This window comes from Chamaea fasciata, unplaced genomic scaffold (genome assembly GCF_029207755.1).
Source record: "Chamaea fasciata isolate MVZ Bird 193981 ecotype frontalis unplaced genomic scaffold, bChaFas1.0.hap1 SCAF_11, whole genome shotgun sequence".
In the NCBI taxonomy this organism is placed as follows: domain Eukaryota; kingdom Metazoa; phylum Chordata; class Aves; order Passeriformes; family Sylviidae; genus Chamaea; species Chamaea fasciata.
Window position 1 is genome coordinate 19,819,687 of NW_027094096.1, and position 22,686 is coordinate 19,842,372.

The 22,686-nt window shown below is 44.2% G+C and overlaps 1 protein-coding gene across 2 annotated transcripts in view; it reads right to left on the reverse strand.

Moving 5' to 3' along the window:
• The window catches only part of USP13 (ubiquitin specific peptidase 13), a 48,956-nt gene extending 26,975 nt beyond the window's left edge, over window positions 1-21,981 (reverse strand). Inside the window, exons 1-3 of one of the 2 annotated variants that reach the window (XM_066193548.1) lie at window positions 21,821-21,981; window positions 12,151-12,276; window positions 8,109-8,166 (exon numbers count right to left, since the gene is read on the reverse strand). In XM_066193548.1, coding sequence (XP_066049645.1) covers window positions 8,109-8,166; window positions 12,151-12,276; window positions 21,821-21,973 — 337 coding nt within the window. In that variant the 5' untranslated portion in view covers window positions 21,974-21,981. Of the gene's footprint in view, window positions 1-8,108; window positions 8,170-12,150; window positions 12,277-21,820 lie in introns of both variants that reach the window. The other variant, XM_066193547.1, reaches the window with a different exon arrangement.
• Window positions 21,982-22,686: the final 705 nt, after the last annotated feature.

A 22,686-nucleotide genomic window follows, 5' to 3' on the forward strand; every position in this document is an offset into this window, starting at 1 on the left:
TTGTGAAATCCTGATCTAAACTGATATCTCACCATCCTGCATGAGACTGTTCTGAGGCCCAAACTCTCCACTTAATGCCATCCCCAATCACAGATACAGTACATTTGGCCTCTCTGCAAGCAGTGCACTGTTGCAGACATCACATTCTGCAAAGCAGCAAACAAAATTCTGCTCCTTTGGGACAAAATCAGGATGCAGTACTGCTGTGCCTTTTACCCAGAATCTTGAAATGCTATAAAGCATGGAGACCAGGTTGCACTGTGCATGCCCAAATTGCAGAGGACAAATAAAATGAGCACCCCGTATTTTCCAGATCACAGACCTGGCTGAAACGTGCTGTGGCTCCCATCCATCTTGAACCTGTGTACAGCAAGTACAGTAACACCAACAATATCCCTCTCTTGCTAACTCCACTCTTTAACCAGAGTATCCATCGATTTAAAAAGTACTCATTAGCAACTAAAGCTTTCCTTTGAAGATCAAGCCTTCCACAGTGTTTGTGTACATTTTTCTTCCAGTGTAAGAATGATTTATTTTCTTAAATATGAGCCTTGACCAAGCAACATCAGCTTAAATGTTTTCCCAGAAATATGTGGACCCAGAAAGAAGCAGGAGGATATATTGGGAATTAAATGGCTAGTGTTTGTGTCTCTAGCTCCATGAAAAAATATAATTATTGATTAATTATCACATAATGACAAGACTGAGTTAAAATTTTGTTCTGTTCTTCCTTAGACAATTGAAGAAGTTAAGACCAAACATGCATGTGTCAGAAATTTTACAAGATTCAACTTCAAGAATTGCCCAGGCAACAATGGGATTTTCTGGATCCTTCTCCCATCTGGACATGTGGGATCCACTGCATTCTGATGTACCAGTCACTGACAGAATAAGGTTCAACCAAAACAAGAGATGTGTTAGCAGTAGCCAAAGCTGGCTCTTAATTTTCCCCGCCAGTACAAGCAGATGCTTAATGAGTCACTTGATCCTAAATGAGCATTGGCAGCAACCACTGCACCCTGGGAATGCCTGAAATCTCAAATGTATGTATGGGAGAGAGGTGAGGATGACAGAAGCCAGACTCAGAAAACTGAGCTCTCTATTTACCCAGCGAGCAGTAACAGACTGAGCAACACAAATGATAAAACAAGTTTCAAAATAAATCTTAACTTGACCTGGAAAGAACAGCTCTTGAGAGGAACAGCAACTCTTGGCTCACCTGCTGCACCAGCCAGCCCTGAGGTGACAACACCCACTGCCAGTGACTTCCAGCAACATGAACTCTCTCTCACCAGCAACCAAAAAAAAAGCCCTTTCTCATCAGCTCAACATGGACACAAAAGCAAGAACATTTCTCATACTGAAAGCATGACATTTTAAGAGAAGGTATTAATTCATTACTAATTCCCCAAATCACACTGTTTTCATAATGATCCCTTCCCTTATTGCAGCATAATAGAGACGACCAGAGACCTCACTTTACTCCAGGTTTCTTTCTCAGTTTGTATTACAGTCCTGGGTTTGATACAGGAGTGCATCTCCCCAGACGCAGTTTTTAAGAGCTCTCCTGCTCTACGGAACAAGGAGACTGAGTATCTCCAAGCTGATGGAGCACATGGCAACGCATCACAGGGAATTGTCACTTAACGCCAGAAATTTGATGGTGGCCAGCATAACAAAGCCGAAAGCACTGATCACCTCCTAAACAGGAGAGAGGTTCCTCAGAGAGGATAAAAGCTCAGCTGGGCTTGGAGGCAGTGAAGGCTCCCGCAGGGCTGTGGTCACACAGTGCCTCTGCCACCAGAGGGAACCTGGCACCAGCTCACAGCGGCCACCGGGGACGCGTGAGACCCGCTGGTCTGCACCGCCTTGTGCCACGGACATCGACTTGCAGCACCTGCAATCCCCTGGCAGAAACAGCAGAGGTACGGCTGCCTGTGTTCAAAATTCAGACACACACTGCAGCTCATCTCCCCAGCCAGACAGCAGCCGAGCAGTTCAGACTTTAGTGCTGCTGGCCTGACCTGCGTCTGAACCAGGGATCCAGGGATGAAAGAGTATCCTATTAGCAATCATCTGCTGTCACCTAAGGACTTCACACGCTTAGGAGCACCAGCCTCCTGTGTGCAATGGGCAGGGAAGGGAATTTCCTTTTGATCTCCTCAGGCTTCGTGCCATTCGTTCAGCAGAAAAGCAGAAAATAGCGTCCCATCAGCACAGGGCTCCGTCTGCCTGACACACCACCATGGCAGCGTCCCACTTTGCTGTTTTAAAGGATGCACAAAGCTTCATAACAGTCTTGGGAAACACCATGAGGATTTAAAATTCCCCTTTTGAAGGTGACCACCTAAAACTGGTACGCTTCCACCCACCACTGAGTCCCTCTGACCAGGAATGACAAGGCACTGACTTATCCCTCTGAAGACAGTTTCTCAGGGTCTGGACCCAGTACACAAGAGTGGAATGGACTTCTAAGGTCACAGACTGAAGTCCCCCCATACAGAGCAGGTGACCATATGAACTAATCCCTTTTAGGGACACTCAGAGAGACTCCTTAACAATGTCAGTTGAAAACACCCAGATCATCACTCATATTTTTAAATCTGGGCTTGTGTGTGCTGAGAGACATAGCTGGTAAGTTTAGTAAGAAATTGTACCTGCATTATATTCTCTGTGCCTGTGCGAGGGCCAGCAAGGCTGAGAAGGCATGAGGGCAGAAATAATAAAAACAGACGACTGTGACTTTAGAAGGCAATGGAGCCCACACTAAATGTGGACAGAATCTGACCCTGAAGCCACTGAGCCTCATGTGCAATCTGCAGGTAGTTCCTAGTGCAGAATTTTAGGAAGGACTAAGAGTAACTACATGAAAGAGGAGTAGTGTGAAATCTACATGCAAAGGGAACATACTTGATTAAAAATTACCACTAAAGACACTGAAAAGCATGAACTTTAAAGAACTATACTTTATCCAAAATTGCTTCCTGATCAAGGATGTTCTTCCAAGGTCCACGGTGAGTAGAAGGCAAAAAAAAAAAAAAAAAAGGCTTTACTCAGTTATGAGACTGTGCCACAACCAGCCAGTCTGTAATCCTTCCAAGGAGTTACAGCTTTTGATGGTCAACGTCCATAGGACATTGTTTCCCTTCCAGTGGAGTAACACCTTTCTGGTGCCTCCTGAGAGCCTCAGTTCAGCTCTTTGACCACCAAAACAGGCTGTAAGTGCTGTGTTGGGAGGCCAGGAGGCCAGGCAAAGCAAAGCAGCAGACACCTCAAAGCAGAGGCTCAACTGACGCTGTTATTTTGGGCGAGTGGTCAGTAGAGTAAATTTACTGCACCTCCCAAGGCATCACTGAGTGAGGGTGAGAATGCACTGCTGCTGAACTGACTGAAAACAGCAGCTGGGAGAGACACTACTGTAATGCAAACCAACCCAGCAGAGGGGAAGAGCAGGAGTGGATGTGTCCAGATCAGATTTAGACAAGTTACCAACTGACTGCACTAATAATAGGGGCATAAAAGACTCCAGACGGGACCCCCAAGCAGGATTTCCTGCACATATGGATGCGTCTGCATGCGTGTGAAAGGGAATACAAACATGAAAATTGAATGAGGATGTTGACTAGCAAGTCTACAACTAATTTGGAAACCCTAGAAAGACATCTTAGGAATCTGGGCTTGATCCTGTCCTCGCTGAAAGCAACAGACAAATTCATATTGACTTGGAAGTGGAGACCTGGGTCTTTAAGTCTAATTATTTCTTCCTGAATCCCCTAAACAATAGTGAATTACAGCAGCAGCACTGTGCAAACTAGAAGCTACTCAGTTAATTTGTTTTCAGGCACATACAAAATATTAACTTCATCAGATAAATTATAAAACAGTAATTTTTAAAAAATAGAACTACTTTCCAGTCATAACATTTTCTTTTGCAGAAAAAATGAAAAGTAAAACTTTCTACAAGGATCATTTGGCTGATTCACTACTTGTAAAAGAACATTCAAATTGCTTGCTACATCTCCAAAGCATTTTTATGTTGTTCCTATTGCTAGGTAAGATTTCATCCCTTGCATTTCTGGCACAGTCACATGTTAAGCAAACAAAACTAAACGACAAAATTTCAAATTCAGAACTGTTTTGACAGCAGCATTAGCCTGAGTTAACCTAGTCTAATTTTCACAGTTCTACCCAAACCAGCAAATCACTAAGACTCTGTTAACATAAGGTTTCTGCTCACCATCCCATACTCAATTCAAGCATACACGGCAAAGCTAAAAAGCAACAGCTCATCAGTTCTACTGCTGCTGCTGGGAAATAAGCACAGTTTTACTGGGTAAATTGGAAAATTATTGTCAGGAAATGCTTAAATTCTCCTGCATCACAACTTTTCATTCATAGATACACATACTCCATTTCTGCTTACTCACATAAATATAAACTTTAACCACTCACAGTAAAAACCCTCTTCAGAAGCTCTCCAAACAAAAACATCCTTACTGCAAGCAGGGTTCTGCTCCTGCCTAGGAGACCCGGGAGAACAAAGAGAAGCTGTGGTCAAATGCAGTAGAGACCACTCTTAGGAGTGGTCTTTACACTTGGAAACAGTAGCCATGAGTCCCTCCACTGCCATCAGCAGGGAGGTGCCATCCAGGAAAAGCTCAGCAAGTTTACAAGTTCTCCCAGACTCCTCAAGTGGAAGTTTTCCTTTCCAAGGTCTCCTGAGACCTGCTGTGTGTCACAGATACTCAGCAGCAGCCACAGACCTGCTGACAGAGCTGTTCATCTGAGGACTTCAAAACACTTTTAACTGATGGTCTGAGTTAGTCCTGACTTTGCTCAGAACAGAACTGCCACAGCTTGCTGCACTGATGATGCTCTGGTAACCAATCTGAGACAGGACATCTGTCCAGAGACAAGTTTTATGACAGTCACTCTGCCAGCTCTGTAGAGCTGAGAGTCCAGGCTCTGGCATGGATCAAGAGATGCTGAGGAAGAGGGAACCAGAACAAGGCAAAAATGGGGCGATTCCTCCCTCAATGCAGAGTTCAAATATCAACCTGAGGTGTTTTGTTTGCTGGGGGTGAGGGGGAATGGTGCTTGCTAGTTGGTTTAGGAGAAGAAATAAGGGGAGATACTGTGTGTAGATGCAGTTTCACTGTTCAAAAGAGAGGTTTGCTTCCTATTTATAAAGCAAAATGATAGAGAACAAAATATAAAGTGTTGCTTTACTGGTGTTCCACTTAAATCTCCCACTGCTGCTGACAACTGAGCTGACATTTCAGAGAACCATTTGTATCATCTCTCTCTCAGAACCAACTGTCCGATCAGCAACAGGTAACTTGGACCACATCCCTGTGCACATAGTCCAAGCACCTCTCTTGTATTCTTTGTCTCTTTCAGCTACTTCATCTATTGCTTAGTTACTCAGTAACACCTTAAAAATCACGTTCAGATTTATTCTCTTTGTTAATTTTAAATCAACCAGGAAACTCAGTTTCTTCAGCTTTCAATCCCTTTCCAGACCATTTACATTGCATTAATTCTTCATAATTAGAATATCATGAAAGACTCTGCCGATAACTCCTGGGGTAACATGTTCAGGGAGACTCTGCTGGTAACTATGATAACAACTGGACCTCCAACTCCTTCAGCACAAGAATCTTCCCTCTAACTCTGCTACTCCTTTTAACTGGAAGCTCACAAGGATGACCACAATACACTCCATAAACCGAGTTTTTCTTATTCACACATAAGGGCACTGAATAAGACAGACAGTCTGCTTTAAGTATCACCCCAAATTCACTGAAACATTGCACAGCCTGAGCTGAAGCTGTCATGTCCACACTGTCCCACAACACCTAAACCAGCCAGATTAAAGGCAGTTCATGCATTTCAACAGAAAATGCTGTTATGCTTCCTGATCACACAGAACACTCACAGCCAACACCGTCCACCCTTCTCCACAGAAAACCAAACCAAAACGTGCCCACAACCTGATGCACATGTGAACATGCACACACACTTTGCTGTGAATTTTTCCATGTTTAGGAAAAGATAAATATTGTAGTTGACTGGCCCAAGCAGCCTGTATTTCTATTACATTTACTAGATAGCAGCAGTGCTAGAAAGTAATCAGTGAGCATCCAAAAGATGTTTTCCTAATACTAAGGAGATTGAAAAGGGCTTAGTATCTTTAATAGTTTTACATCAAAGAGGATTATAACAAGCAATGTAACAAATGCCCAAACTGGATTGCCTTGGTACACAAAGCTTAAATCTCCTTCAGGGAATTATTGATACGCACATAGAAACACAGGGATTCTGGAAAGGGCCACTGATCCTTGTCTAGTTTTGTACGCCAGGCAAGCCGTGCCTGGCAGGTCACATACCTTGGCTGTATCAGCCAGGATAAATTAACCATGAGCCGGCAATGTGCCCTTGTGTCCTCCAAGAAGGCCAGTGGTGTCCTGGGGGCATTAAGAACAGTGTGGCCAGCAGATCAAGGGAGATCATCCTTCTCCTCACTTGATCTGCCCTGGTGGGGCTGCACCTGGAGTAGTGCATCCAGTTCTGGGCTCCCCAGTCCCAGAAAGACAAGGGACTGATGGAGAGGGTCCCCTGGAGGGCTGCAAAGACAATTAGGGACTGAAGCATCTCTCTTATGGGGATGAGCTGGGCCTGTTCAGCCTGGAAAAGAGACTGAGAGGGGATCTTATCAGTGCACACAAATATCTTAAGGGCAGGTGTCAAGAGGATGGGGCCAGATTCTCTCCAGCAGTGCCCAGTGACAGGACAAGGCACAACAGGCACAAAAATGAAACACAGGATTTCAACGTGGCACATCAGAGACACTCTGCCAGTGCCCTGAGTGATGGCACACCTCAGTGACAGGAGCCTAAAGGTGTATGCAGAAGACCAGCAAGGACAAAATTTGAACGTGCTTTTGTACTTTGTATTTTACATGCACATTGCTAACGTTGTACAAGCACTGCTGCACTGCAGCCAGCTTTGTTTCTGAACCAATTATTTTATAATCATCCAGTGACAATCATGATTTTCAATGTAAACTGGCAGTAAAGGGCATTTACATCTGCGATGTAACAGTCTCTTCCTACAAGTTTAACTTTTTGATGACTCATTTTCAGTCTTCTTTCTTTCTCAGTCCTCCTTGCAAGACTTACTTACATTAACAACAACAATTTAATCAATCACAGTCTGCAGAGGCCTCTTAGGGACACATTCCACAGATCAAAGCAATTCCAGCAGAAGGTCATTCTATCGTTTCTCTTTAACCATAAGAGCCAGCAATCGCAAAGAAAACATTTCACCTTTTCGTTACCTGAAGAAAAATTCACTATTCACTATTAATACAGAGACAATAAATAATAGATGAATTGGAGAAATACCACAAGCTGTGGGAGAAGAGAGAATACAGGCTTTTCATCACATTCTCCTCATCCATATTTATGAGTCCCTCAGGTTTACTGGGTAATCTGAATAAATGGATTTTGGATGATATGGGCATGGCAAGAAAACTGCTTTCCATGAAGCAAGGGAATAGAACTGTGGACATAACAGAATCAGAGATGCTCATGATGTATGTGCAGTTGCATTCATTACAAGAGAGACCACAACATCACTGAAGAACATTTGCCTGCGTAACAACTTTAAAATGGTAACAACCCTTCCTATGACCAGCTGCTGAGCAGAACTGAGCCACACTGAGGCCTTAAACATTAAGTATGGGTCAGTTTTCCAATAAAAGAGTGTTTTGTGGAAATTACAGAGAGGGAATGGACAGAATTAGTAAAAAAGTGCCTTTCAAAGCCTAGGCTGTTTCAGAGTAGTTGAGGATCTATTGTACATTAAAATGTTTCATGCATATGTACACACATCTCTCAATATGCACCAAAATAGTTAAGAATTACTTATTTGCCTGGAAAAAAACTTTAAAATCTAGAACCAAAAGTTAAAAAGAAACCAAAACAAACAGCAGGAAAAGAAAACCGAAAAGGAGCCCCAAAGCCAGACACAATGGTGGGCAGAACCCAAGTACACAGGCAGACAGGGTCAGAAAAGGACTGTGTGAAAGCAGCTGCTCACAGTACCTAAAAATAGCTTAGCATTCCTCCTTTTTGGTAAAGCTCCGCCAGATGCTCCTGGTACCTTCTGGAAAGAGAGAAAGAGACAATTAAAAATCCATCAAGTGAGACAACAGTAAATCTGCACTAACCCCTCCTATCAAATCACAGCCCTTGATGAGCAAGAATGTAAATGCTCTTTGCTCACCTCTGGCATGGGGACTCGACACTGCCCACCACCTCCCACTCCACCTGAGTCCTTCACTCTTGGCTTGTTGGCCAAGGATCAGAGGGTGGCCCTCAGCCACCACAGGTGACAGCTGCTCTGTCACCAAGACAGGGCCACCCAGCACCTCCCAAACCTCTCTCCACTAGACCCCCAACAGTATTTCTTAATGACTAAAGCTGAATTAGAGAGAAGAAAAGGCTTTATCTGCATAAACAATTCAATCCTTCATAACTAACTCCAGTAGGAACACTTTGCTTTGATCTGTTAGTTCGTTTCATTTTCTTCTATCCAGGGAAAAAAAATGCCCTTTCCATCAAGATCTACACCTGCTTCCATTAATCCAAATTACCACCATGTTTTCTAAATATTAGAAAATGCAGGGGATACTCGACAACACCCAAGCAGTTGTTTAGTGGGGGATTTTATTGTAATTTTGAATTTAAGCACCATAGCAGAAAACAGTAACTTCCAAATGAGATTAAGTTTCACTACTTTTCCAGTTCAGAACACTTCAGACTACAGGGGAAAACACAACTCACTGAGGAAATGTCAAAGTCAATGCACTTACTCCTTAAGCTTTTATTAAACAGCCCCATTAAATCAAATTAAATCAAAAAGGCCTCTGTGGCTACTTGGTGCCAACATGATGCATGATGTAGTGTGTAATGTTGGTGTAACTGGTGAGGTTGTTAGGCAACTTTTTTTTTTTTTTTAATAATAATATTGGGATACAACAGGTGGGGAGAAACCAGCCAAGAAGCTGTCAGCCTACAGGGAAAGTTCATGTTCGCCTCTGCCCCTTCGCAGGCAAAAGGGTCACATATTTTGGGTGGTTCCCTTCACCATGTAAATAAAGCTTTGGCCTAAGCAAACTGCTTTAATCATCACTGAGGTCTTATACATCATAGGAAAGTTTTCCATTCTTAGAAAGAGCAGATGCTGACAAACACCCCTTGGCTGCATATGAGAACAGAATCCATTATCCACGTAGAAAAGCCCTAGGGAAAAGTCAGGGTTGCAACTCCAGCAGTTAAAATAAAATAAAAATTCCTCAATGAACTGAAAATAACATGCAGAACATTTCTTTCTTTAATTCTACGGGAATTTAACAAGTGGGAAGGAGGTAGCCAAGAATCTATTTTAAATCTTTTTTAAAAAGCAGTAGCAAGAAACAACATAACCCAGTTGCAAATACATTATGAATAAATTACACATTCTCCAAGGACTATATTTCCAGAACTGAAAAACAAAAATGTTTTTTCTCATTCTAGGAAGCTCCAATTGAATTCTTATGTCACCAAGTGCAATATTGTAAAAGTCATTAAGGCTAGAGACCTCAAAGCGAAAGAATTCACATGGAGTGTTTATATTAAACTCAGGCTGGCAATTACTTCAGTTTGACTTTTCCAAACACAAATACATCAGAAATGAAGATGCTCAATACTCCTGAAACACCCACAACCTGACAGTATCTTCTCACCTTGCCAGAAATCACTGAAAACATTCTCCATTTACAAACCCATTTTTGTTTCTAGCAGACGTGACACACCCAGCAAATGAGAGTGACATGAGGCATCAACAGTGGCATTAAATTCCATTCGTGATGCTCCTTGGACAAGGTGACAGTGCAGCCTGTTCTGCTGTCTCTCACTTTTTATAATACCATCATCCCTGGATAACATCCAGAAACCTATCCCTGTAGGAAATCTTTGTGTTTCTCTGCCCAGTGTTTTCAACAGGGCTGAGGTATCACTACAGCACCAAGCTAAAGCTCTGCCTGGAAAAGAACAGCAACTGTATAAAAGTCATACACTGAAGGAAAGAGGCGGATGTAAAAATTCTGAAGAATGTAACTGTGGAAAAGGAAAAATAAAAAAAAAATCAATTTCCTTTCTTTAACTAAGAATTTTACCAGAGGGTGCTCCATAACTTGCAATTATGCCCATCTCTGATGATTCAGCAGATGCCTCTGCCATGGGCAGATGCTCCAGCTCTACTGGAGCCAGCAGGCTGAAGATGTGACCCTTGTTTCTAATTGAATTGGGACAAGATACACAACTGACATTTATTCCAAACATCTTGGGAAGCAACCCAGGATTTCTGCAGCAATGTAGTGCATTCTGCAAGGATGATGCCAAGGGAACCACGGGCAGGAATAACAGCTTCACTATAAGAATCTTAAGATAGCATACCCAATGCCTTTGGCTTTACTGTATCCTACACCATTAAAAACTTGGCTTCCAAAACCAAAACCACAATGGAGCATGTGCCAGACACTTCATAAAACACTTGATGCTTCACATTGCTCAAAGGGAAACATGGATAGCACTTAAGAAGCAAATCGTCATGGCGAAAAAAAGAAATCCACTGCTAACATAAGAGGAATCCTGGCTATGAGCCCTATTAGATGATGCAATATTCACCTGCACTGTGTAGTCAAACCCTGTTTCCTGCCACATGACCCAGAGAACCAGTGTCTTGGCACCTTCCAGCACAGAGCCAGCCCCTCTGCCACATCATGATTCACCCAGAGAAAAACAGGAACCACTGAACTTCTTCAGTCAAAGGGGCTTCCAACACCAAACAGCAATTGGGATATTTGTTTCTCCATTTTGGAGCTCTTCAGCCTAATCTTTACCAGGAAAGGAAATTTTGAGGCCTCATTTTAACCCCAGTTTACCTTAACTTACTGGAAGAAAGCTATATACAAGGAAAGCTGACAGGATTTCTGCCCACCTGTCTCTAGATAGCATCTTTCCGGAGTGTTAAATTCAGTCAGAAGAACCATTGCCAAGACCTGAGCAGGCTCTGCAAAACCTCACTGAACAGAGTGAAGGAAAATGTTGGTATTGCCTTTAGAAGAAAGGCAATTCTAAAGTATAACAAACATAATTTACCATCTCATCTTGGAAGTCATGCAATCCACCTCACTGTAATTTTGATAAAATATGAACAGTCCTCTACTGGAAATAAGGCAAGTGGTCAGGACACTTTACATAACTCAAGGCCTTCATCACCCAGGGGAAGCATTGCTGTAGAATGAGAAACAAGGATCCTAACCCACTCCAAACAGCTATTTTAAGCCCTTTAACTTGCCAGTAGAGACAGAGCTTATGGGACAGTGAGCTATAAGCCAACCCAGTGCCTTCCATATAGCTCAGAGGTAATCAAGAGTCTTAAAGATGCCAGACAAACCACAGACAGAGGTTATAAAGCACAGGTTACAAGTGACTGCTGACATGCAGTGATGGTAGGGAAGAGCAGTGAACATGAGGCTGGATGTGCACACCCATGTGTGGGGAAAGGCTGAATGAAGGGCAGTGTGTGTCTCTAGAATCCAGCATGAATTTAAGCTAAGCTTAAGATCCCAGGCCAAGTTAGGGTTTAACTGTACAGGAATCTTAGGATGAAAAGCAGTCCTGGCACCCTGAGATGAAACCTCATATGAAAAATAGATCTCAGCAGCTTCCAGCCAAATCTAAGCCAAACCTAGAAATTGCACACTTGAAAGGCAGGTTTCAGAAAAAGTATTTAGCTATGCACAGTGTGCACATAACATGGAGACAAAATGTATGTGATACAAAGAAATGGTAAGTGAAAAACATCAGTGGAAGTCAGGAGGGAGCTTCCTTTAAGGTCTGACTCTTTAGGGCTTTTGATTCACCTCAGAACTGAAGCTATAGGATTGGTTGGGATCCAAGCACTTGGATTTGATATCCAGCCCCAAACCTGAATGTGTGCATTTCAGTCACTCAGGACTTGGTCTGTGTCTGAAATGCATGACCCAAATGAGCACAAGAGACACGAGACTTGCTGGGGTGGTTCTTTGGGAAGCCTCACCTGTACCACGTGGCGTTTGAGGTGCAGGTAGACACACTGTCCTGTTTTCCGGTAATGCCTCTCGATGTGTTCCCTTCCAAATCCCAGAAACGTGTTCATGCACACATAGAGACCTCCTTCTGAATCCTGCAAGGAACGACACAAACAGTTACAGCAGGGAAAGAACTGAAAAGGACAGGAGGGGCCCAGCACACAGGAAAAAAACCCCAAGAATTGCAGACCCTTTCTGTTACAAGGCACGCGCTTAAAATATGGTTTTCATAGCATATTATGGTCTTTACACTAGCAGTCCTCTAAGAAACTTTCCCATCATATCACATATCAGAACACATCATCCCACAGCCTATAGAAACTCTTTGAAATGAGTTACCTTGCAACTACAGATTAGTGAATGTCCAAATTGAAAGTCTAGAGGTTAGTCTCGAAAAATTCCACTTGAGTGCCCAATCCACACAGGTTCATAGGCACAGAAATTTGTAAAGCATAGAAATGAGCATGAGCACTTGAAATAGCAGAATTTCTTGTGGGCATTTGACTGCAGGAACATCACTCCAAACCAGAAGCACAGCAGAGCTGATGGTCCAGGGACTCTGCCACAGCTTCTACAATTGATCACAAGCTTGTCTGAGAAAAAAAGACCTCAAGTGACCTCACAGTCCTTAAAACTGCGTAACAAAAACTTGGCAAGTGTCTCGTGTGCATTCTTCAGTATCTATCAGGGATCCTCTCCATTCATGCAACTACAGAGTTTGGAGACAAGTGCATTACAAAGGGAATATTAAGATATATACTCCTGGTGCTGATCACAAATGATGATATTTCAGTAACATAACTGGCATCACTTTTTGCTCTCCCTAAAACTGGGTGTTGATGCTGGCTGTTACCAGGGTCTTGTTCAATTTTAGCACTGCTCTAAGATCTCTCCTACATCACACTGCCAGGAAGACTTTCAGACATCTGCTCATTGGTGTTGCATCAATTTTTTCAAGCCCTCTAACATGTATTGTTTTGAGTAGGTGGTGCATAACAAAGATTGAGCCTTTCAGAAGCTCTGGGACCTTCCTTCTATTGTGAGCATGTTTGTGCTATTGGATAGCACAGAACATCTTGTGTCAAATCCCCCAAAGAACAACATGAACTACACTCATTCATAGACACCCCAGAAGTAAATTATTATAAATATATATTATGAAAGTAAGGATCATTATCTTCAGAAACAAGTCATATTAGACACATGGATGCTGCCTGCTCTTCTACCCTGCATTCCAAATCCAAATCCTTCTGCGTTACCTCTTTCTGTGAGAAAGTCATGGATGTGTCCTCTACAAGAGGATCCTAGACGCACCCAGTCTAAATAAAAACACACAGGGTCACTCTAGGGGCTCAGGAACTTTGTTTAAAGTTTTGTTTTCTTGGAGATCATTCTGTCTTTTTCTGGAGGGAATCCAAGAGACCACTGAACCATTTCTCAGGCAGCCTATGACAACAATCTGACACTTTCAGTATAGGAGCTAAATGTAGAGTCTGCGTAAGTTGGTTGTGGTTACTAACAAAACAGTTGTTACTCCAAGAGAACACAGGAAGAGTGTTGGAAAGAAGTGGACAGACTGTTCAAAAGCCCAAAAGGTCAAAGTAAAACAGAAGCCTGTGTGAAAAAGACACCTTTGTAGATGGCTGAGCAAAGGATTAGGCCTCTGTTTGGTGCACAAAAAACACTCGACTGTGATCTAAGACAAACTTTGTGCTGGTTAATTAAACCCCACTGAGCAGACAAACAGTTCTGGAAGGAATGATATTTTACATCGTCTGTGGCATGTAAATCTTTGTATTGGACATTCATTTTAGATATGTGTGAAAGTTTATGCTGGAGGAAGGCAGCTTTTCCAAAGAACTGGAGACACTATTCTACACCAGGAAAGTGTCATGACAGACAAACCCAGGAACTTTAGCTGGGGATTCCCCCCCCCCCATTCTTGCTTGAGGATGGACCAGACATGTAGTGTGAAGTTTAGGATAAAGTAATGTATAAACATTCCCTTCCCTTATCACTCTAATCTAGAGTGGCACTGGTGGGGCAGAAGCTTGTAGGTGCTCAGGCTCCATCACTGCCCAGAAGGCCAGTCAAGAGCAGATTAGTCTTCTCATCTTCTAAGCAGAAGGAAAAGGGATTGCCCCTCACTGTTTTTCATCCTCTTCTTTGCTGCTAAGGTGCTCCTGGTATGCCAGGTGCTTTATTCAGAGAGGGGAACACACACAGCCCACACCAGGGAGAAAAGTATTTTAAAAAAGAAAAAAGAGCTGCTCCTACTTATTTGGACACCAATTCATGTTTGGAGGAAGGAAAGAGGCAGAGAATCCACAGAGAAAGAGAGGTAAAATGCACCAGATCTTCCCTCTCAGACTCAAAAGCAGAGCAAAAGCTGGTGGGTGAGAGGCAAACACAAGCACCAGCCTGTGAGGACAGAGAGAGAGAGATCACCCCCTCATTCCACACTGCTCATGGCACCAGACACCAACAGCTTTCAAACACCACTAACCTGATCAGGATTTGAACTAATGACCTCCATCCCATTACCAGCGCTCACGAACCATTTAGATCCCTCAGGGAAATTGAGGGTTTAGCAATTTCAGCCCCTGCAGTGGCTCAGACAACAATGACTTTGTACAAACACAAGGGCTGTGGTGATCTCCTAACATGGAAAACAGCTCCAGACTCAGGGACAGTGTCTCATGCACAGGTGTTTGCTTTAGATCCTCTGGAACAATGACAAAATTTGCTACGACAGTATCGCACAAGAGAGTAAAATGGCACCTTGAGTCTCCACAAGTCTCCACACCCAAACATGAAGAACGAAGAGCTCATCCATCCTGTCATATATAAAGTAAAATGTGCCAGTTACAACACAGAGTCACTGTCTTTGTGCATTCTGTTGTGGTTTCCACAAGAGTGTTTCCCTACAAAATTCATGCCCTTACAGAACTGCTGCAGGCTCTGCTGAGGGTGTCTGTTCAGAAGGAACCACCATTAATTAATCAGACTCTGGTCATAAAAGTCTTGCTGTATTACTGCAATCCAATCTTTAACATATTTGGAAAAGTTACAGGACCATTCCTAACATACACACATTGCACTGAATCCAACAGCAGTCTAACTAAATGACACATATTTCAGGACAGGCTTAAAAAGAACAACAGATGTTCTGGCACTTAATATTCATCTCAACAACACACAATAATTTACAATGAGGAACAAAAAGAAAGCCTGTCTCTCTGTCAGGTACCAGTACTACCTACATTGAAATAAGGAGAAAAAGAAAACCCACAGCAAACCACAAACAACTGAACACAACAGGACGTAGAGATGGCTCCTGCAAACAAATAGTTCATTTTTAAGTTTCCACTGCAGTAAATGTAGTTACTTCTGTGGTGGGGTGGGGGAACCAACACAAAAAATGTGTGCTGAGGCCAAGGATATATCTAGTCACATTCAAAAGAAACACGGGACATGAACAGTGGCATAAGTCTGTCTTTTAGACAAGTGCCCTCTGTCAGCCAAAGGTGACAAGAAAGTAATGGTGACTAAAGGAAAGCAGAAAAGGAATAATGAGAGGGTAAAATTGGGCAGCAGGTAAAAAAGGATAAGAGCGAGAAGCAACAGAATCAGAATAAGGAATGGAAGGACACTGACATACACAAACATTGATGTTAAAATACATACAAGCAGTGAAAAGTGCCCTGTACTACTGTGAAAGACGAGGGATGGGAAAAGAAGAGCTGGGCTGGGCAGACAAAGAAAGGACAAAGGATGTGGAAGTAGGAAATAAATTACAGGCCTTCCAGTAACTGGACTGTTGACATGAAGTGCAAAAGAAATCCTCCCCCTGCTCTTCCTTTACAAAAGCACTGTATGGCCCTGGATAGCACTGGATACTTCCCTACAACCAAATTAATTCACAATTGCTTAACAATTTTTCTGGTACGTCCGTTGTAGCTCCTAAATGGGCACGTGGACAAGGCCAATCCAGTACAACACTTAGAACATTTCTTGGGAAGAAAAAAGCTGTGTGGGCCAGTCAGCCCAAAACCAAACCTCCACTGCAAGATGTGGACTGACCACTCACACCCACATATAAATCACAGTTGGACTCCAGAGCAGCATATATGAATTCCAAAGCAGTGTCTTGGACAAGTCACATGCACAGGGCAGGATCAAAGGCTCACAGTTAGTGAGCAAATACAATGGCAAAACTAATGCTGGGTCAAGAGTACCACTAACCTGCAACCAGCAATAGAGAACTTCCACCCACCCATCAGCACTGTTTGGGGCCAGCTCATCCAGGTGCAGACTGTGTGAGACTTGAGATTGCCAAGCTCCAGCCCAGCACTGCAGCCCCAGCAGAGCCACCTGCACTGCTTCCACAGCACCTTAGATGTGGGGATTTTGCTTGGTGCAGAGACCTGGCTGTACAGCTCTGCTGGTCACAAAAACAGTGCTGTACTTCCAGAAAAGAAAAGCTGGGCAGAAGAGTTGAGAGGAAAATGTATGGTTCCACAGCATTTCAGCAGAGCTCCAGCACTGACATTCATCTGCATCTCTGTATTTATCCACTGACACTCTGGGTACCTCAGAATTCAAGTCTCTCTGCTACCCAAAATATTCCAGTCCGTCACTCTGGACAACAGGATGGTCAGTGGCACATAAAGAGGAAAAGGCTAGTAAGATCCAAATTTAAATCAACCCAAGGAAATGCACACTGCTTGTTCTCCCAAGCACCAGTTATTTCTCATGTGCCAACCACTGCAGGCACAACTTCTGCTGATGGTACCATTCTCCAGCTCCAGAAGACCAGTGGGTCAACTGATATGAAGCAGTTGAGTGTCCTGGTGCACTTCCAGCCAGCAAAACACCTGCCCATGTGACAGCTTTGGTATGACCCTGTCAAGCACCAGTACCACACTGCTCTGACTTTTCAGGTGATCACCCACCACCAAGCAATTTACTGCCTCACTAACTGGAGGACATTTTGCAGCAAGGCCAAAATCCTCATATGGAGTATTCCCTTTGTCTTGGTGTGTTCAGTCCTCTTGTTTCTTCTCTGCTGCTCTCATTCCATCAACAGAAACAAGATCCAAGCCTAACCCTCACTATCACAGGCCTCAGTGACTTCCTGATTTTCCTCAAGAAATATTTACCAAAGGAACCACCAGACAGGAGGTGCTTATTTCTAGAATGTTTTCTGCAACACAATCACCAATATCCATTACACACTCTAGTCTCTCAAGGATTTCAGTCTCAACTGCACAACAAACAGCAGAGCACCAGCTCAGCTCAGACTTTGGGACTTGTCCCAACATAACCATTACAGAGTTCCCGAGCCACAAAAATGAAGTCAGCAAGATTCACAAAGGAAGCTGTTGTCAGCAGCAAGGTTTTCCAGCAGAGCAAAGCCAAACTTCCAGCTGCTCAAACAAACACAGCCCTGCACTCCACAGAGCCAGCCTGCCTGGTCCTGTCACCATGTCGGGCTCATGAGCAGTGCTGGGGTTGTCACCAATGCCCTTTGTGGGGAAGGTTTCAGAGCACATCCATGTGCAGCATCCATAGCTCACATAAAAGCCCATCCTATACTCCAGTTTGTATCCCTTTTTCACCTTTTACCTTTTCCAGCTGTTGTCTCTCCCCCAGATGTGTCAGACTCACCACCAGTGACAGGACTGAGGGAACGGCGTGGAGCTGTGTCAGGGGAGGTTTAGGTTGGATATTAGGGAAAGGTTTTTCACCCAGAGGGTGGTTGGGCACTGGAACAGGCTCCCCAGGGAAATGGCCCCAGCACCAAGCCTGACAGAGCTCAAGAAGTGTTTGGACAAGGCTCCCAGGCTCAGGGTGGGATTGTTGGAGTGTCCTGTGCAGGACCAGGAGTGGGACAGGGTCTCTTCCAACTCAGCACATTATATGACTCTACAGTTCTGTGATAAATGATCAGAGGTTTTTGAGACCAGGATCACAGCAAAAGGTGGTATTTCCAAAGGTGAGTATTATCCTTCTAAAAAAAATCACAGTACAACAAAAGATTATTTAATACAACCTTCGTATCTTCTGCATTCTACTGAACACAAAGTCAAGTTTATCCATCCAAAGAGGAGGAGAAGTCACAGTGGACAAAATAGGAGAGAAGAAACCTACAGCACAGTGTTGGATATGTGGAAAAAGTCAGCAGGAGGCATGACTGCACCTCAGATCTGAATAATGAGGGGTGCAGGACTTTGTCAGCCAAACTGCAGGGAAGTGGTTGGCTCCCACAGCTGCTGGGTCAGTCCCTGGAAGAAGCAATACTCAACACTAGGCCAGGCTTGTGTTTTGTAGGCGACCTGCCTTCCCTCCTCAATTCCTGTACAAAGGAATGGCTAGTGGTAGGAGCCCTCATCATAAAAACACAGTTTTTCTAGAAGACATCAAAAAATCTCAAGAAAGTAATTAAAATGTAAACCATAAACAGCATATTTTTCTCATCTTATGAGCCAAGCAAACTAAAAAGTGTCACTAGGTCTCTTAAGTGCAAAGAAATTTGCCTCCTGTTCCTGCCAGCTTTCCAGGGACCAACCCTAGCATGTTCTGTTGGAAGTAGGCCAAATCTAAGGACATGAATTTCTCATCTGTTTATATTTCTAACAATACCACCTTTCTGACAAGATCACCATGATACAGTTAATCCACAGGGGAAAAAATACACTAAACAGCCACTTGTACTTCCAGCTCCCACTTCTGAAGTCTCTCAGCTAATGACTCTCCCTGTAGCACAACAGTGACATTGTTCTCAGATCTTCATCCAAGGAAGATTTAAAGCTCATGGAAAAGGAACCTCAACCAGTTTTGAGAACAATCAGTGAAGCTGCCTATATCCACTGGGACATGCACTACTCAAACCCAGACAAGATGAAAAAACTGACAGTGATCAACAGGGCTGCAAAAGTCACATCTCACTGCCACGTTCAGCTTTGCACAGCTGGAAGTAGAAGAGGGAGCTACTCACTCCCAATACCTCATTTTCTTTGGCACCCCCTGACAGGAAAAGCTCTGCTTTTGACCCTTCCACTCTGCTTGGTCCTTGCAAATTCGCTGCAGCATCTTTGTCTACAATAATAACATTACTCTGTACCCTAACACTCACAGGTCTGATGGTTTTCAGTATATTTTAAAGATCACAACACACCCTTACAGGAAAAGGATTAATATAAAATTAATATAGCTAAAGAAATTTGAAGGTAGAGCTGCTGCATGACCAGGTATGAAGTGACATGCTGAAGTTAAACTGTAGCAAGGAGCATATTTTAAAATGGCAAAATGAGAAGATGTGAGGAAATACCGAGAAATATTCATACGAGGGAAAAAACCTCCTCCAGCAAAAAAACAATCTGGAATTTTAGTATGGCTAACAAAACCAAGAGTGTGGGTTTTTTAAATTCTTGAACATTATAACAGGGCCAACATCTTTCAAAAAGAGGCAGGTACCTCAAGAGGAAGGGGCTCACTTAGGTAATACATCGATAACCTAAGAAACAAAGTCACCAAATCAACCTCCTACAAAACATAAATATCTCCCTTTAGCCTAGAAACAACCTGTCTGTATCCTTTCACTTTCCTCCTGAATGAAAAACTGCAAAACCACAGCTTCACTATTTTCAATTTGTAAATGACAGTGTTTGACCCTAGAAAGCACACATTACATATGCCCCTTAGAATCTCCATCCTACAAACAATATCCAAGTATCTATTAGATTATATGGGAATTTAAGATAAAATCTGAGGCAAATCTTTCACTCAGCTAAGCAGAGGAGTGGTATGGGCTGAAAAGCTTTGGGTAACAACAGAAACTGAGACTGCTTTATTTTCACTGGTACTGCATAAGTTCAGTCAAGCCTTTTGCCTGGTGAATGCCCATAACACAATTTAAATGTGAAGTTTTTACATTGGAGGGCAACATTTTCCTAAATCTGAAATCTCTTCCTGATAATGTCAAAAGGATGACATTTTTTTATAGTCAAAAGAAAAAATCACACATTCTGCTTCCCACTCCTTTTGCTACTTTTATCCATAGTTTCTGTTAAGTTTGGCTCAAATGTTTTACGTTTTGTTCAAACATATTGTTTAGCTAAACACAGCTTTTGCTGTGTTCAATTGAGGTTCATTGCAGGGGGTGATGATTGATTGTTTTTTAATCTGTAGCAGTATTTTATATCCCTTCCTACTTGTTAAGAGAAATTTTTTATAAATCATAATATCCAAGAAGCCTGAAAGTGTTACTAAAAACATCAACCATGCACTCAGCCAAGCAGAAATCTGAAGGAAAGAATGTGGTATATTGATTTTCCCCCGCCAAAACCTTCTTAAGTATATAATGCAATTATCGCCTCTGTGGTGGAGTCCGATTTGGCAGTTCTAATCAGCCCAGCTCCCAGTACAGTCAGGGCTGCTGGGTGACACTTGAGATCCGAAGAGTGTGGGTAAAAATAACCTCTGTTCAACAAGACATGACGAACACCAGACAGCTGAGTCACCTTTAAAACCAAGTCTGATTTTCTGTATTAAAAGGAATTATCAAAGAGAGGGGGAATTTTCAAATAGAAGGGGATAAAGGATTCCAAAAACGTGTCTGAAATGTAACTTTCAAGGAATATTCCGTAATGTTCAGCTTCCTTCTGATTGCTGCCACTGACATTAACATCAACATATAGTACTCAATCACCTTTGGGAAACCTCAGTCTCCTGTGGAGAAGCAACTTTTAATAAAATTTTCAACCTCTTTTGAAAATGTCTAATTCTTAGGCACCTGTTTCTTACAAAGCACTGCCCATTGATGAAGGCTTCCAATATTAGCAGTGGGGTTAAAAATTGAGTCAGGCCCCAAATCTGCCATGGAACACATGCAATCTGTGGAGCTGGGGGACGTTTTGCAAGACACCACAGAAATCACACCACAGAAAGTCTCCTGCACGTGAAACACTCATCTAACAGCAAACGAACCAAGCTAGAGGGGAAATACTACGAGTTCATTGAAGTTCAGCGATGTAACTGAAACCCTGGGGGAGAAAGTGTTTCAGGGGAACTTTCACGCTGATTTTCAGGATCAGCCTTTACCTTGGAAGTTTTTTCTGAAGATTTTTGAATAGAACGAACACCGAGGCAGTAGGAAAGCAAAATAATTGGCATCTGCTCGCCAAGATACACCATCGAGAAAGCCATTACTCTCCCTTTTTTTACTGCCTCGGTGTGAAAGCAAAGCAGGGCTGCGGGTGGAGCAGACAGATCCCGACAACCAGAGCGAGCAGGGAAGTTTCCCCAAAACCACAAGATCCCCGCGTCCAAGCAAGCACTTCAGAGCGCCTCGAAGGAGGAAAATAAACAAACAAACGCAGGAAGGAACGGCGCTGCCGCGGGCGAGCCGGCAGCGATGTGCGGGGAGCGCCGCCACCGCAGCCGCGACCCCGGGCGTGCGGGGCACCGGGAGGGCGAGGGGGCCGCGGCAGGTGGAGGGAGGGATATCGGGAGGATTCTGAAGCCTGAGGGGGAGGCAGCGGCCCGGGGAGGGGGCGAGGGGCTGCGGCGGGGAGGGGAAGGGGCCGCGGCGGGCGGGGGGCGCGGAGGCAGCCGGGGGTGGTTCGCTGCACTCACGGGCGAGTCGTAGGAGAAGGCACATTCCGTCTTGTAGACCCGGTCCCCTGACTTGGGCACCCGGATCGTGGGCATGTAGGGGACCAGCAGCTCGCCCAGGTCCCCGGCGGCCATCTGCGCATCGCCGCCGCGGAAGAGCGCGGCCCGCTGCATCCTCCTTCCCTCCCTTCCCTCCCTGCTCCCCTCCCGCCCTCGCTCCCGCCCGCCCTCCCGGCCGAGCCGCTCTGCGCGGGCGATGGAGGCGGCGGGCGGCCGGGCCCCGGGCAGGGCGGCGGCGGGAGCCGGGCCCGAGGGAGGGCAGGGGGAGGGAAGATGCTATTTTTAATCCAATGGCAGCGGCGGCGGCACCAGCTGCGGCGGCGGCGGCACTCGGGGGTCCCGGCGGGGGCGGGCGAGGGGCAGGGCAGCGGGGCGGGATTCCCGCCGAGCCCCCGCCGTTCACCCGAAAACCTCCGTGCCCGGAGGGGGAGCACGGAGACTCCGCTCCTGGTCTCCCCGGGTAGCCCGGGGCAGGTTTCCCTCTGACCGGTAATACTCTTTTATTACGTTATTTATTTTTAAGCTTTTAAAGACTACATCTATATATATATATGTGTATGTGTATGTATATGTATATAGGTATCTGTATTATGTATAGGTATACGTATATGTGTGTGTGTAAATATATGTATGTATATGTGTGTATATATGTCTGTATAAAATACACACGGTAAAAAATCTCCTCTCTGTTTTCATTCTCAGCCCCTCGCTGCCCAGTGCCGCGGTGCAGGTGTCACACGGCTCTGTCACGGTCCCGCCGGGGCGGTGCTGGCGGGTGGGATGTCCCCGGTCAAGAGGAGCAGGTCGGTGTGGGAGGATTCAGGGCG